Source organism: Aegilops tauschii, chromosome 4 (genome assembly GCF_002575655.3).
Source record: "Aegilops tauschii subsp. strangulata cultivar AL8/78 chromosome 4, Aet v6.0, whole genome shotgun sequence".
NCBI classification, from domain to species: domain Eukaryota; kingdom Viridiplantae; phylum Streptophyta; class Magnoliopsida; order Poales; family Poaceae; genus Aegilops; species Aegilops tauschii.
Genome location: NC_053038.3, coordinates 2,375,152 through 2,389,934, shown reverse-complemented (window position 1 = coordinate 2,389,934; position 14,783 = coordinate 2,375,152). Strand labels below are relative to the sequence as shown.

Below are 14,783 nucleotides of genomic sequence, written 5' to 3'. Positions count from 1 at the left end.
TACACCACCGCGCTACTGCTAATTAGCACCAGCGTGCGTTTTTAACCCGCGCTACTGCTAATGTTCTGTGTATAAGGTTTTCCCTAGTAGTGACATTTCAGGCTCCTGGGGGGGGGGGCGTACACTATGGAGGTCGAGAAAGGACGCAATATGTCGCAGATTAGAGGAGATGGATGGGCCCATTTCCTTGCCCGCATGCGTCTTACTAGTGGTGAGTTGATCAGCTTCTCCTTCAGAGCAGAAAGACCCAAGTTGGCTGTCATTTATCTCAACCTGGTGGAAGATGATGAAGATGACGAAGATGATGAAGATGATGAAGATAATGAGGACCCACTCGATGAAGATGATGAGAACCCACTTCATGAAGCCATCGTAGCTCAAAGAATGAGGCTGAGCGCGGAGGAGGTGTGCAACATATGGGACATAATTCCGCCACGTGATGACTTTGTCAGGGTGCCATTCGTGACCCGCCTGACAAGTACCATGGTCGATCGGCATGAAATGGTATGTTATACGTACTGACTGTAGTAATTTGATGATATATATATATGCTTTATAGTTATACTTACAAATGCAAATTATCCGATGATATGCTTAGTGAATCCGATGATATGCTTAGTGAATCCGATGATATGCTTAGTGTAGAGTCCAATGATATGCTTTGTGGAATCTAGTCGATGATATGCTTTAGTGTAGAGTCTGATCACATGCTTATTAGTGTAGAATCCAAGGAACTCTTAATAGTGTAGATAATCCATATATACTTATTAGTAGAATTTATGATTAGTTAGTACAAATGCATAGTACTGTGTCTTTTGATAGTGTAGAAATCTAGACTTAATAGAAATATATTTGCAAGAGTATGTGCGAGGCTATTTATTAATTGATATGTTTTTCTTATTCAGAAATTGCCAAAGAACCTATATGTGAGTTGTGGTATTGAGCCTGATGAAGAAGGCTCAGCTGGACTACGCCTTACCGCAAGGTGCTCCGTCACCACCTGTACTTACCGCATGGACACAGACGGTCGCACACACTTAAACTCGGTTGGGTGGAAGAGATTCCTCGTTGGCAAGAATCTTCGTGTTGGACAGGCCATCCTAATTACTAACAGGAACACCCACTGCCCAGGCTTGAGGATGATGATCGTCATTGATATCATCTAGAACTACATATGTGTGTGTGGCTATATCATCTAGAACTACATATGATGATCGTCGTCGATATCATGTAGAACTACATATGATGATCGTCGTCGATATCATCTAGAACTACATATGATGATCGTCGTCGACATCACCTTGTACTGCTTGAGGATGCATGTTGAGTATATATGAAATTGTTATCTAGTACTCCCCCGTTCCAAATTACTCATCGTGGTTTTAGTTCAAATTTGAACTAAAACCACGACGAGTAATTTGGAACCGAGGGAGTACTACCTAGTACCTATAATGCTTTATGAAATTGATATCTGGTAGTACCTAGTATCTGGAAATTGCTGAAGCTGAAACGGGGTAGGAAGCCGGGAGGAAATGATGAAAGATATAGCAGTAGCGCGGGGCCAGGAAATCGCTACAGCTAATAAATAGTAGCGCGTTCCGGAAACGCGCTGCTGATATAGTCCATAGTAGTAGCGCGGGTACAGACCGCGCTACTACTAACAGTTAGTTGTAGCGCCTTATTGGTAGCGCAGCTGCCCGCGCTGCTGATAGCCTCAAAACCCGCGCTACTACTAGGGTTTTCCCTAGTAGTTTCATCCTTTTGGATGAGATAATCCCAAGACCACCCTGGTCCTTGGGTTTGCATAACTCAGACCACTTCACCATGTGGTATTTCTGTTTATTGCCTTTTCCTGCCCAAAAGAACCGGGACTGGTACTTGGCAACATCGTGGTGAAGGGATTCATTCAGACTATAGAGGCTTCAATTTCTTCCGTACAAAGTCTAGATTTTGATTTCTGCAGTACAAATTAAGCTCATATCATTCGCGAAAAATAATAATTATTAAGCTCATATCATTTTTTTGAGTACCAAGCTTTGGTTTGTGTACTTTAGGAAGGAGATGGAGACCTTGCTGCTCACTATTACTTCTCAAATTCCGCAAAAAGAAAAAAAAACTATTACTTCTGAAAGAGCGAGGGAGATTTTCCTATGGATCAAGTGCCAACCAAGATCCAGTCTCCCATCTGTCTGGTCGATCCAAGGTAATTCATCGGTTCGAGCTCCACCACACTACTAAAAAATTGATCATCTCCTCAATCTAGTGTGCATTTCTGTTGTGTGCAACAATGTTTTAAATAGCCGGCTATAGCTCCGCTATAGCCCGCTATATAGCCTTTTCACTAGGGTGCCGCTAAATGGTCCCATGTACAAATAGCCCGCTATTTAAAACATTGGTGTGCAAGCCGCACCTCTCCTTAGCAGGAATTGTTGATAGTCTCTGTTGATCAAATCTGACTATCCTTCTCTTTCCATTTCTTAGCACGTGACTGTTGATGTGTGAAAGGTAGTCATAATAAGGAGTAATTTTGTTGTTTCAGTTCCAGCTCAAGCCACTGAACCCTGCAAGGCTGCAATTACTTAGCATTCGAAATTAGGTAAGAACTGATTACATAAAGAACTACAATGATTGATTTTCGGAAAATGATAGGGAAACAATGATGGATCAACCACCGCACTGATTACATAATTAAGGAACTGCAAGTTAGGCTGTCTCTTGTATATTACTCCCTCCGTCTCATAATATAAGACGTTTTTTGACACTATATTAATATCAAAAAGCGTCCTATATTATGGGACGGAGGGAGTAGTTGGAAAGAGATAGGTAATGCAGAAAATTAATATATAGTGGACTGAGCTTTTGTCGCAGGATTTGCACCAGCCCAGAGTTCATTTGAGCGAGCAGCAATAATCATCTAGTGGAGTGGAGTGGAGTAGTACAATTATTGATGGCCTCAGACTACGATCGCCTTGGTGCGCTCAAGGCCTTCGACGACACCAAGGCCGGCGTCAAAGGCCTCGTCGATGCGGGCGTCACCACCATCCCCTCCATCTTCCACCACCCACTGCCCATAGAGCACACAGATCATGATCACCACTTCACCATCCCGGTCATCGACCTCGCGGCTGCCACGGGTGGTACAACTACCACACCATCCAAGCGAACTGAGCTGGTTGCGGCGGTGAAGGCAGCTGCAGAGACGGTGGGCTTCTTCCAGGTAGTGAACCATGGCGTGCCCAAGGCGGTCATGTCGGAGATACTCGCGGCGGTGCGGGGATTCCACGAGGAGCCGGCGGAGGCCAAGGCACCGTACTACAGCCGGGACCTTGGTCGGCCCGTGAGGTACTGGAGCAACTTCGACCTGTTCCAGTCACCGGCGGCCCAGTGGCGCGACACCTTGTACATGGAGACGACGCCGGAGCTGCCGCCACCGGAGGAGATCCCACCCGCGTGCCGGCTCATCGCGCTTGAGTACGCGAGGCTGATGCAGCAGCTGGGACGCACCCTGCTTGAGCTGCTGTCGGAGGCGCTGGGCCTTCGCAGTAGCCACCTGGAGGAGGACGCGGCATGCCTGGAGAGGCTCGCCGGCCACTACTACCCGTCCTGCCCGGAGCCGCACCTGACACTGGGCACCACACGCCACTCTGACCCTTGCTTCCTCACCGTGCTTCTTCAGGACGCCGTCGGCGGCCTCCAGGTGCTACTCAAGGAAGACTACGATGGCGGCGGCGGCAGCAGCAGCAGCAGCAGCAGCAACAAGTCATCTGCTGTGTGGGTGGACGTACCGGCGATGGAAGGTGCGCTGGTGGTGAATGTCGGCGACTTCCTGCAGATCGTCTCCAACGACAGGTTCAAGAGCGTGGAGCACCGCGTGGTGGCCCAGAGCACCGGGCCTCGCGTCTCCGTGGTCTGCTTCTTCCGAAGACAGGACGCGCCCACGTCTACCAGAGTGCTAAGGCCAATCGTCGCTGATGGCGAGGCGCGCTTCAGGAGCACGACGATGGCAGAGCTGATCCGGCACAACAGGGCCAAGGGCCTCGACGGCAGCTCTGCGCTGCAGCACCTGAGGCTCTGAATCAATCTGATCGAAACTGGCTAGCACGTACAGTCTGGAAGATGCATACATATACAGGAAGACAATAAAAAGTCAGAGGTACGGTCTAGAACATACATGCATACAGGAAGGCAGTAAAAACATAAGCACGTACCGTCTTCACTATACCTGGCAATACATACATACATGCAAGGGCAGCCCGGTGCATGTAGCTCCCGCTTGCTTGCGCAGGTTCTGACCACTTTGGGTCTATTATACGCAGCCTTTTACTACATTTTCTGCAACAGGCTGTTAATAAATACATTTTTTTTATTGAATAGAGTAATATATTAATATGACAATGATATCAATTACACCCAGCCTATGCACTAATAAGATATAGATATCGAAAGACATCCAAAATGCACATAACCAAGAACAAAAAAAAATATAAAACCGAAGACCCCGGTGACGAAACACTTGCAACAGCAGCACTCTAACCACCACCAAAAACAACACTCGGACCGCAAAATAGGCTCTCCAAAAGCGACGCCTCCAAAGATGAAACAATGCAGAAGCGTTGTCGTCGCCCGATCAAGGATCTTCAGTTTTCATCCTGAAGAAAGACCGAGATCGCAAATCAATGCCTTCAACAAGGCCATTGCCAGGTACAACCAATGAAGGCCAGGCCTTGGGCTTTCATCCTGGAAATCACGGCTCGGTACTCAAGAGCACCACAAAAATGGTTTCCACCTGTGTTGCCGCCCCCTCCTACCAACGCCGCTGATGCAAGTACTCAACACCCGACACACAGGAAAGACCTGTGCTGCCATTCTTCAACCCAACGAAAAATCCTGTTCACCATTACCAGTCTCTAATGGCAGCCACCATGACTTTCTTCACCTCTGTCAACGCCGTGGAAATATATACTTAGACATGTCCCACGGCCACGCCCTCATGAAGCCTCTCTAGCCGAAGATGAGGGCGCGTACGACCGGATTAATTCCGATAGATATCCACTGGCGCCATGTGCCAAAAGCTGAAATCTTCGAAAGGAAGACCGGAACCGGTCGGTGTCCATATCGAGGAGGCCGTCATGAATAGATCAAAATTTTGGAGCTCGAAGAACAGCAGGGCCAACCACCACGTACCTCCACTTGATCACGATGGGCCAAATCTAAGCAGTGCCGCCCTGCATCCTACCGCAGCCACCATGCAGCCGCTGGAGTAGGTGTAGAGCACCACCGCGCCGGACCATGGCCCATCAGTCACCGGTCCGCACCGGTGCGGCTTTAGGCCAGATCCGGCCACCGTAGCAAGCGAGCACCATCGCCACGATTTCTCCCACGCCGCCGCAACACCCACGCAGACATCCACGCCGGCGAGCCGCCACACCACGACAACCTTCACTAGTGCCTCAGGCCCGAGGAGGCCACCCGCGCTGCCCCGTCGCGCGAGGGTAAGAAGACGCCCCGCTGCCACTGCCGCCGATCGGGCTTTGCTCTTGAATAGTGCGGCCAGCTCGACCCGCGAGATCCTGCCGTTGAGGTTGCCATTGAACATCCTGAACATGCGTTCCATATTGTCCTCTAGAGATGATCGTGTATCGGGGAGTCATCACCCTGGGCAGCGGACGGTGGTGGCCACTTGGAGGAGCGCAGGCCGCTGCGACCGTGGGAGAACAGTGAGCGCAACATGCCCATGCACAAATGGTTTCACAAAGGGATTGTTCTAGTTTGATTTTTTTGTAGGGCCCAACAATGCCATCGGCGGCGCACTGTTCGTGTCCATGGTTGTCGCCAGCAGTGTCGCCATCGATCATTGCTTCTCGCTGCGGATGCTCATAGCAAATGTTCGACGAACTGCATGAGCAAAATGTAAGTTTTACTCTATTAAGCTTAGGAGACCGGTTAGAAATGCCAGTTTTTAGAGGAGGGTATATACTCTGCTAAAGGATACTCGGCAATTTTATCCTTTAAGTTATAGGGGTCGGTTAGAGATGCTCTGACACAAGCCATCAAGGAGTTGAATGCAGCAAGCCAAGTCTTTCATTCTTACTATCCTTAAGGTATTGTGGGGCACTGGTGTTGTTGAAATTGTCCATCTCGGTAGCTGACGCCCAAAATATCTCATCAAACACCTCATCGATTATCCTTTGATCCTTCTCAAATACTCCATCTATGCCCAGTCCACGGGTGCAGTATATAGCCAAGGTTGGCAAGATATACCATTTTACTAAGCCTGACCTTTGTAGCGAATGAGGTAAGTTTTGCAGACTCACTAAACCAATCGCCCTAAGCTAAGAAAGAGGCCCAAGCTCTTCCAAACTACATCAACCACCATCCATGTGGGCTGAGAATCCACATAGTGTCCTCAAAGTCTTGAGAGCACATAACGCCATGGGCATACTAATCTGCATGCATATGAATTGGTTGTAGGCCATAAGGAGAGTATATATGTACCTCTGACCGACTCCATCCTTCCCTACCATAGCAAATCTGTTGATTTAGGTACTTGAATGAAGCGCATATTGTGTTGGATTTCCCTTCTCGCATGCAATATCTATCTATTTAACTGTTTGCCAATATTTATATTCTCTATTTATTGAGAAGATCCCACAGGAAACAAGAAATTAATTGCAATTGATACGGCCAGATCTTTTTTGGGGAACCTTGATACGGCAGGTCGGCATGAACAATATTCCTATTTCTTCGTCCTTCTCGACCATGGTCTCCATCTCTCTATATATAGGACGAGTGCATATGGTAGTTGACTAGAACACATATTCACAACACATATCAACCAAAGCATCCATTAGATTGTTGATCTTGATGGACAGGCACACCAATCACACACGTGCACCAGCCATGCTGCTCCCTCTACTGTTTCTCGTGTGCTTTGCTCTTCATGCACAATGTAAGTCGCACGTCTATCATATATGCCACAAAGCTATTGCTCCTTCTCTCGTACGTTTTCGTCTTGTTTCCTATTCGACTCAAACTTTGTTTACTAATACACAAGTGGGAACTACTTGTGGTTTCGTTTTTTCACTCCCCAGGCCGGATCATCGAGGGCATGGAGAACGACAAGATCAATTTACCAACTGGACTGTGCATCTATAGTAAGGGCTGCTCGGGTAATTGTTGCTACTTGTGTCTAGTGCTGGAAGATTGCTTTGTATCAATGGAGGAGTGCAAGAAAGCATGCCAAAAAGACACCCCTGCCATCTTTAACCATACATCCCCATCAATTTGAGTTTCTCCTTTTTAAAGCGGCAATTAATTGATTGGAACAAGAGTACTTTGTTGTATTCTTTTGAAGCCGATAGTTCTTCTCTTATAAAAGTTGTCTCAATGTACGTTGGATTCAACTATGTAATTGTTTTTCAATATCTTATAAGGCCCCACCATGGAACATTCTAGCTATCATTTTTCTTTTGTTTCGTTCACGCTTGGTTGTTCACGTCATTGTTACTTGCGTCAACACAAAATAATGAAGTACATGAGCAATGCATAATTTTGAATGACGAGTCAAACGATATCAATGATGTATACAAATGGAGACTTAACGGAGATAGTCACAATGTGGTGGAATTGAGGTGCTAAAACTCTAACGCGACCCCTTAATGGTCTGGACCTTTAATAATCATAGGTGAAGCTCTTCTGCATTGCCAGATGTCCAATTTTCAGCGCGCTCGCAGATAAAAAAAGCCACTGCAATCGCACATTGCCGAGCGCCAATGTTATCCTAGTGGCCTACAAGTAGACACTCTATCGGTAAACAATGAATTTCCATCTATAATCATTTCACCCGCAAATGACATGGACACATCGTTAACGATTGTCTCCATCCTGAGACTTTATAATGTGTATTTAAGACTCGTCTTCATGATATATCTGCGCCAACTAGGTGCATATTCTTACTGTGCAACACCCGAGCATGGCTTGCGGTTGAATCAGTAAAAAAACTAAGTTTGCCTATTTATAAATACCCTATATCAGCCTCAAGGAGTTCTAGCAATCACTATAAACCACTAGAAATGTTGCAACTTCCAACAGTTGGAAAGGACATAAAATAAGATTAGGTGTTACTACTTTTGATGTGTTTGTTTGCGCCGACGCTGTCGCCAAGACCTAATCCTAACTTATTGCTTCCTTCAATTCCCATATAATATTTGTGACTCATATCTTCACATCAATTCTTTAACATGTAATGATGCATTAATACCATATAATTATGTAGTTCAAATCTTTGTGTGAATTCTTAAGCAAGTAATTATATTTCAGTGTAGTGTACTGAGGTCAAGTTCAAAGATACACTGAGCTTGTCTGTGATGTACTCTCTAGTACAGGACACAAATGCATCATGCAATAAATTCAGGTCAGCTGGATTATATCCCCCTTTTCATTCAATCTTGACTTAATGCATAATTGATGGTATTGCTCCGCCTTATGTAGAAGAAGAGGGCAGCCTTTCATGTTCAAGCCCTGAACATAATGAGAAGGATCGCCAAGATTACTCAATAGATCTTGTAGATCACTTTTCTGCTCAAGGTGGCAAATTCAGTAAAAGATTAGATGATATGGCTCCCTTTTTAGAAATATCCATTTCGTACTGCTCCAACATACTACAAATCTATTATGCACATTGTTAATCAGACAGAAGAGTACACCAATCTCTCTCACTTGCGCTGGCGGAATTAAATGATTGATCATCCATCTAGCAACCCCAATTAATATTGATAAGTTTGTTTTGGAAGCAATTAACATATTATTTAGTCTGATTAACAAATTGATCATGCTGCTCAGACCCAGGGTTTTGGTTACCGCTCGAAATTTCGAGATTTACCACGGTTACTGCATATTTCGGTCCCCCTCGGTAAATGGGCATTTCAAGCAAAAAAATCGAATTTTTCAATTTTTTTTAATTCAAACGCTCAATGTATAGTAAAGTATGGCAGCACTTGATAGCACACATGTAGACAACGTTCCACTAGCTAGTAGCTCTTTTATGATAAATATAGGTTCAAGTGCTATCTATATCGATCTATTTTGAACTAATTTGAATTCAAAATTAAATTATAATTTTTTTTCAAAATTTGCTCGAAATTTCGTGGTAACCGTGGCAACCAATTTTACCGCCCCCGCTGGGTAAAAATGCACCATTCGGTAACCAAAACCTTGCTCAGACCCCAAGCTGGGGTCATCAATATGTACTTACTACATCAATCTCTCTCACTTCCGCTGATGGATTGAAGGAGCATCTTCGTTAGCTGCTTTGCAAGGGTGGATCAGAGGCTGAGGTGGCTGGGAGCGGGAGAAGCCGTCGACGGCGAGCAAGTCGGATCGCCCTGCTCCGTTGGGGTGGGCTTGTGCCGCTTAGATGGCCGCCCAAACTGGATGGATGTGCAAATCAAGCTCCCGGCAGGCCGGGATTACACAGCTTGGCCTGTATACTTCTTCCTCTGTCTAAGCAGAATGTGACTCTTTCACAATCCTACCTACAAGCAAGCAAGAGCAGCACCTGAACAGAAACATTGGTATCCTCCGAGCTCACCATCATTTCATTTCATTTCAATTCCTCCCCAAGAGCAGATTTAGCAGTTGAGCTACACACACTAACGTTAAAACTGACCGAGTGTCCTCCAAGGGTCAGAATCATACCGAGCTAAAGCATCCTTGCGTCAGCCAACTCCACCACCACCGGCCGGTCATTGAGGCATGCAAGTTCCTCGTGCCCAGAGCGTATGTACCGCCGCCACCATCGACTCCGACAGGCCATGATCATACAAGTACCTCAAGGCCGGAGCCAATTGCGCTGCTAGATCTAGGGTTTAGTTTAAATTCCGCTTAAGTTTGTTAACTTTTGTTTAAAACAAATATCACCGGTTCATTTAAAATCATCATTCAAAAACATGAAAGATAAAACCAACTGGGAGCGCCGGTGCGGGCAGCCGCCTGTCCGGTATACTTGCCGGACGCTCTAGTGGGAGCGCCGGTGGAGATGCTCTAAGTTTCCACCTGTGACCAAACTTAGCACCCCACCTATTGTCAACATGAGCATTTGATATTTTCTGGAAATTCATAAATTTATTGGCCCGAGCCCATTTATTCGAACACAACATGCAGGTTAACCAATGGATTTTGCAATATGCAACTCACGGAAGCCTTGTGAGCATGAGTTGCGCACCGTGCTCTGGGTGCAGCAGGCCGATGGGGAACGGCGCGTGTGTGTAGGACGGCGAGAGCTCGAAGGAGAAGCGCTGCAGAATCATGGCGATCCCCATCTTGGCCTCTAGCATCGCGAAGCTCTGGCCGACGCAGGTCCGCTGGCCCCACCCGAATGGAAAGAAGGCCGGCGCGTCGGCCGACGCCCCTGCCTTGGAGATCCCATTGGCGAACCTCTCTGGCCTGAACTCATCGGCGTCCGCGCCCCAAACATCCTTGTCGTGGTGGAGGCACAGGAATGGCACCATGAACAGCATGCCCGCTGGGTACCTGACACCGCCGAGGTCCATGGGCTTACATGTCTTGCGATGGACCGACGTCAGCGGCGTGTACAGCCGCAACACCTCGTACAACACCATGGTCACGATTTTTAGGCGAGTTAAGCTGTCGTAATCTGGCGTCGTGCCGTGGGCGAAGACATGCATGACCTCCTCCCTGGCACGGTCCTGCCAGTCCGGGTGCATGCATAGCACGATCATGGTCCACGTGAGCAGCAAGGACGTGGTCTCCATGCCGGCGAAGTAGAACAGCTTGCACTCTCCAATCAGGTCTTCCGTCGTGATGCCGGCGCCGGCATCTCCCGGCCTGCAGTGTGCTATGTTGGACTCCAGCAACAGCCCGAGAAGATCGTCGCCACTCGTAGCTTCACCGGCTTTCAAGGCCTTCTCTCTTTTCGCAATGATGCCTTTCAGGACCCTCTCGATCTCCGCAACAATCTGATTCATCCTTCGGTTGCCTTTGGTTGGCAAGAACCTGCACATAAGAAAATGCATTAGCACAATCAGAGCAATTCAATCTAGTAATATTGTTGTGCTAAGCCATGGTAAATGCCAAAGGAGAATGAACTCACAGGTAACCAGGGATATGCATCTTGTCCATGGCCTGCACGATGAGCTCGATCTGCTCACCCTGAAGCTGGAATACCTTCCTGCCTTCATGGTAACTGCTGCCGAATGCGGCCCGCGAGATGACATCCCCTGTCAGATTCTTCATATCAGGCCAGACATCTACCTCGCATGGCGCATCACCAGCGGCTAGAACTTCCCATCTGTGCACCAGCTCCGTGCAACATGTGGCGAAAGCTGGCAACATGCGCTGTAAATGGAATGGGGATTTTTGTTACAGTCTGAACTTGTTGTCAATGACAGAACACAAGTATTATAACCTTGAGCTTCTCGAGATGGAAGGCAGGGGTGATGATCTTCCGGTGCTTAGCCCATTTTTCGCCCTCGTGGCTACCCACACCATGGTGCAGCATCCTTTGAAGTCGGCCCAGGTTGAGCTTCTCAAGGTGACCCAACTTGTTGGACAGGACTTCACGCACCAGTTCAGGCTCGGTGATGGTCACTCTAGGCACCGGTCCAAACCAAGTGATCGACAATTTACCTGTTTTTTTTTTTGACAAATACATCGAAGCTTGTTACTAGCAGTGTACATGGGCATATACACGTTTCCGATTTCATTTTGTGTTATAGTCTGTTTATTTAGGTGGAGTATTTGTCAAGTGGGACTATTATCAAGCCGTCTGTTGCGTGTGAGAGACTCATGTGAGATGCCATGCCACCAAATTAAGATGTTGGTAGAACAGTGGATTTCATACCCAAAAACATTTTTTATAAAGACATCATATTTTTTCCAGCTTTAAATTAATAAAGGCATTTCCGACATGCATTATAGAACCATTAAAACCGAACATAACAAGAACTAAATCCTTCCATGGACACATTTGGTTGTTCTCAAACGACTCAGGGTGTAGCGAAGCTAAGCTAATAATGCCGCTAAAAAGAAACATTACGGTCACTCAAGAAAAAGGAAAGGGAAGAAAAGTACACGCACCGTGCTCCATGATGGTCTGGTGAAACAGGGGCATCGCCCGCGGCACGACGTCATGGCTGCCCAGCGGCATGGTCCGGGACCTGGCTTCCTTGTGGAGACGCTCCATAAACGGTGCGTCGCCGGCAACGGAATGGTACGCCCTGCCCCGGAGGCCCTGCGCCCGCAGCTCCCGCTCCAGGCGCCGGGGCCTCCACCACGCCCACTCCAGCGCCCTCACGGCGCACCACGCCAGAACGGTGCCAGCCACCGCGTACACATGCACCAGCGGCTGCTGCTCCCATGGAAAAGAGTCTTCTACCACGCTCGTCGCCATGCTTATGCTTTGACCGTCGTTAGTTTGAGGGGAATGGGAATGATGTTTTACGCGTGGTGGCTGCTCACCGTTGCACTGCTATATACTAGTACTGTGTTTGTTCTATTGCTACTCCCTCCAATCCATATTAGTTATCTTAAATTTGTCAAGATACGAATGTATCTGATCAGAGGGAGTAGATTGCGAAAATGTCTTACATTGTAGATAGAGGTAAGTATAATCTACTCGGGTGCTCACGTTAGAAACCAAAACCGGACATCAAGGAAAATGTGTGTACGAACACGTGAATTACACGTGCAACCCGCACTATCATATGTGCAGCTTTGTAGCTTTGTCTTTTGGCCCGTTGCATTTGCTGGGAGGACACGACATGCATGGGAGTACGCGCTTGGCCAACAGCCGAGCACAGAGGCACATCACATGTGATGGCTAGTTTTTTGTGTTTTGTTTTGTTGAATTCCCGCTGTACGTGTTCCCTTTTCATAGATTCCTTAAGCAGATGGACAACAAATAGAGGCGTTGGGGACTACTCCTAATAGATAGAGGCACATTTTCACACCGTTGGTACCGCGTACACGTCAACAATGGCGCCCGCGGAGACGGAGAAATCCATTACTCTTCCACCAACACACTTTGTTCTCGTCCCGCTCATGGGGCAGGGCCACACCACCCCCATGGCCGACCTTGCATGCCTCATCGCAGGACGCGGCGTGCGAGTGAGCCTCGTCACCACGCCCGTCAACGCCGCGCGCCTGCGGGGACTAGCCGACAGGGCGCGGAGCGCCATGTTGCCGCTGGAAATTGTCGAGCTCCCATTCCCGCCGGCCCATGACGGGCTGCCCCGGGGCAGCAGCGACAATAGCGACAGTGTCCTCCAATTGTTCCTGTCCCTCTATAGGCTCGCCGGGCCACTCGAGGCCTACGTGCGCTCGCTGCCCTGGCGCCCCAGCTGCATCATCTCCGACTCCTGCAACCCGTGGACGGTCGGCGTCGCCAGGAGCCTCGGGGTCCCTCGGCTCACCTTCACCGGCCCATCCTGCTTCTACTCACTCTGCGACTTCAACGTCGCCAAGCACGGGCTTCTTCACAGAGGCGACGATCACACGTGCGTCGTGCCGGGCATGCCGGTGCGAGTGGACTTGAGCAAGGACACATGGGCCGCTGCCTTCTTAACTTGCATTCCTGCATGGGGGAAGTTCGTGGAGGAGGTGAGGGAGGGCATCCGCATGGCCGACGGCGCCGTGGTGAACACGTTCCTCGGCCTCGAAGAACAGTTTGTTGCGTGCTATGAGGCAGCGCTGGGCAAGCCGGTGTGGGCGCCCGGGCCCTTCTTCCTCAATAGCCGGAACGAGGAGGCTCGCACCGTAAACCAGAGCGCGGTCACCGCTTGGTTGGACAAGATGGACCAGAGCACGGTCGTCTATGTAAGTTTCGGCAGCCTCGCGCAGATGCTTCCCAAGCAGCTGTACGAGATCGGACACGGCCTCGAGGACTCTGGGAAGCCATTCCTTTGGGTGGTGAAGGAGTCCGAGACGGTTTTGCCAGAAGCGAAAGAGTGGCTCCAAGCCCTCGAGACGCGCACGGCAAGGCATGGGCTCGTAGTGCATGGCTGGGCGCCTCAGGTCGCCATCCTGTCACACCGCGCCGTAGGTGGCTTCATGACCCACTGCGGGTGGAACTCGCTGCTGGAGTCCGTCGCGCAAGGCGTGCCTGTCGTGACGTGGCCTCACTTCGGTGACCAGTTCCTCAATGAGAGGCTTGCGGTGGACGTACTTGGCGTCGGCGTGCCAGTTAGGCCGTTCGATGCCGAAAAGGCCGTGGACCCTGTAGTGCGGGGGCACATTGCGCGAGCAGTGTCGGAGCTTATGGGCGATGGGGCAGTGGCAGAGGAGAGGAGGAGAAAGTGCAAGGAGTACCGGGAGAGAGCTCACGGAGCCATGGCGAAAGGAGGCTCGTCGCATGAAAACCTGACGCTGCTATTACACAGCTTCATGCGGAGTGGCCGCAAGGAATAGTAGATTCGGAATTGTTAGGCACTCAATTCCGTTGCTCTGCTAGGTGAAGTGTGAATCGTGCTAAACTGTCAAAGGATAACAAATGGTCCAAATCTCTAGTATCAATGCTCAAGAATATCCCTACCACTTGGTTATTTTGCCCACTAGAAATGGACATCCCCTCCTCGAACCTTTTCCACCACCAAAAGGGGTTACCAGTATGTGGGCATATTTTTTTTTACTATTATCTGAATCAAATAATACTTATAATACTAATACCTTTCTTGAGGCGGTAAGGTATGTCGGTACAAGGTTCACTATACTGTTGGATGTATACGCAAGAGACTATAATATTTGTTATTTACATCTGTTTCAAAAAT

General features: G+C 48.6%; 3 protein-coding genes across 3 annotated transcripts; 2 read left to right on the top strand and 1 right to left on the bottom strand.

Moving 5' to 3' along the window:
• The first annotated feature begins 2,832 nt into the window (after positions 1 to 2,832).
• Positions 2,833 to 4,338, top strand: LOC109761806 (1-aminocyclopropane-1-carboxylate oxidase homolog 1). Its single transcript, XM_020320630.4, has one exon. It carries the CDS (start codon positions 2,948 to 2,950, stop codon positions 4,073 to 4,075), a length of 1,128 nt encoding a protein of 375 aa, XP_020176219.1. The 5' UTR covers positions 2,833 to 2,947; the 3' UTR covers positions 4,076 to 4,338.
• Positions 4,339 to 9,921: 5,583 nt separating this feature from the next.
• LOC109761802 (cytochrome P450 CYP72A616) lies at positions 9,922 to 12,438 on the bottom strand. Its single transcript, XM_020320625.3, has 4 exons — positions 12,097 to 12,438; positions 11,426 to 11,646; positions 11,111 to 11,355; positions 9,922 to 11,013 (listed from the first exon to the last, which is right to left on the bottom strand). The coding sequence occupies exons 1-4, from the start codon at positions 12,407 to 12,409 to the stop codon at positions 10,191 to 10,193; spliced, it is 1,602 nt and encodes a 533-aa protein (XP_020176214.3). The 5' UTR covers positions 12,410 to 12,438; the 3' UTR covers positions 9,922 to 10,190.
• Positions 12,439 to 12,902: 464 nt separating this feature from the next.
• LOC109761805 (UDP-glycosyltransferase 73C1-like) lies at positions 12,903 to 14,762 on the top strand. Its single transcript, XM_020320629.2, has one exon. It carries the CDS (start codon positions 12,994 to 12,996, stop codon positions 14,422 to 14,424), a length of 1,431 nt encoding a protein of 476 aa, XP_020176218.1. The 5' UTR covers positions 12,903 to 12,993; the 3' UTR covers positions 14,425 to 14,762.
• The last annotated feature ends 21 nt before the right edge of the window (positions 14,763 to 14,783 follow it).

Coding starts and splice junctions, on each gene's coding strand:
- LOC109761806 (XM_020320630.4), top strand. CDS start 2,948: ATGGCCTCAGACTACGATCGCCTTGGTGCGCTCAAGGCCTTCGACGAC.
- LOC109761802 (XM_020320625.3), bottom strand. CDS start 12,409: ATGGCGACGAGCGTGGTAGAAGACTCTTTTCCATGGGAGCAGCAGCCG. Junction 11,647..12,096: donor CCAGACCATCATGGAGCACG/GTGCGTGTACTT, acceptor AAAAAAAAACAG/GTAAATTGTCGATCACTTGG. Junction 11,356..11,425: donor TCCATCTCGAGAAGCTCAAG/GTTATAATACTT, acceptor TTCCATTTACAG/CGCATGTTGCCAGCTTTCGC.
- LOC109761805 (XM_020320629.2), top strand. CDS start 12,994: ATGGCGCCCGCGGAGACGGAGAAATCCATTACTCTTCCACCAACACAC.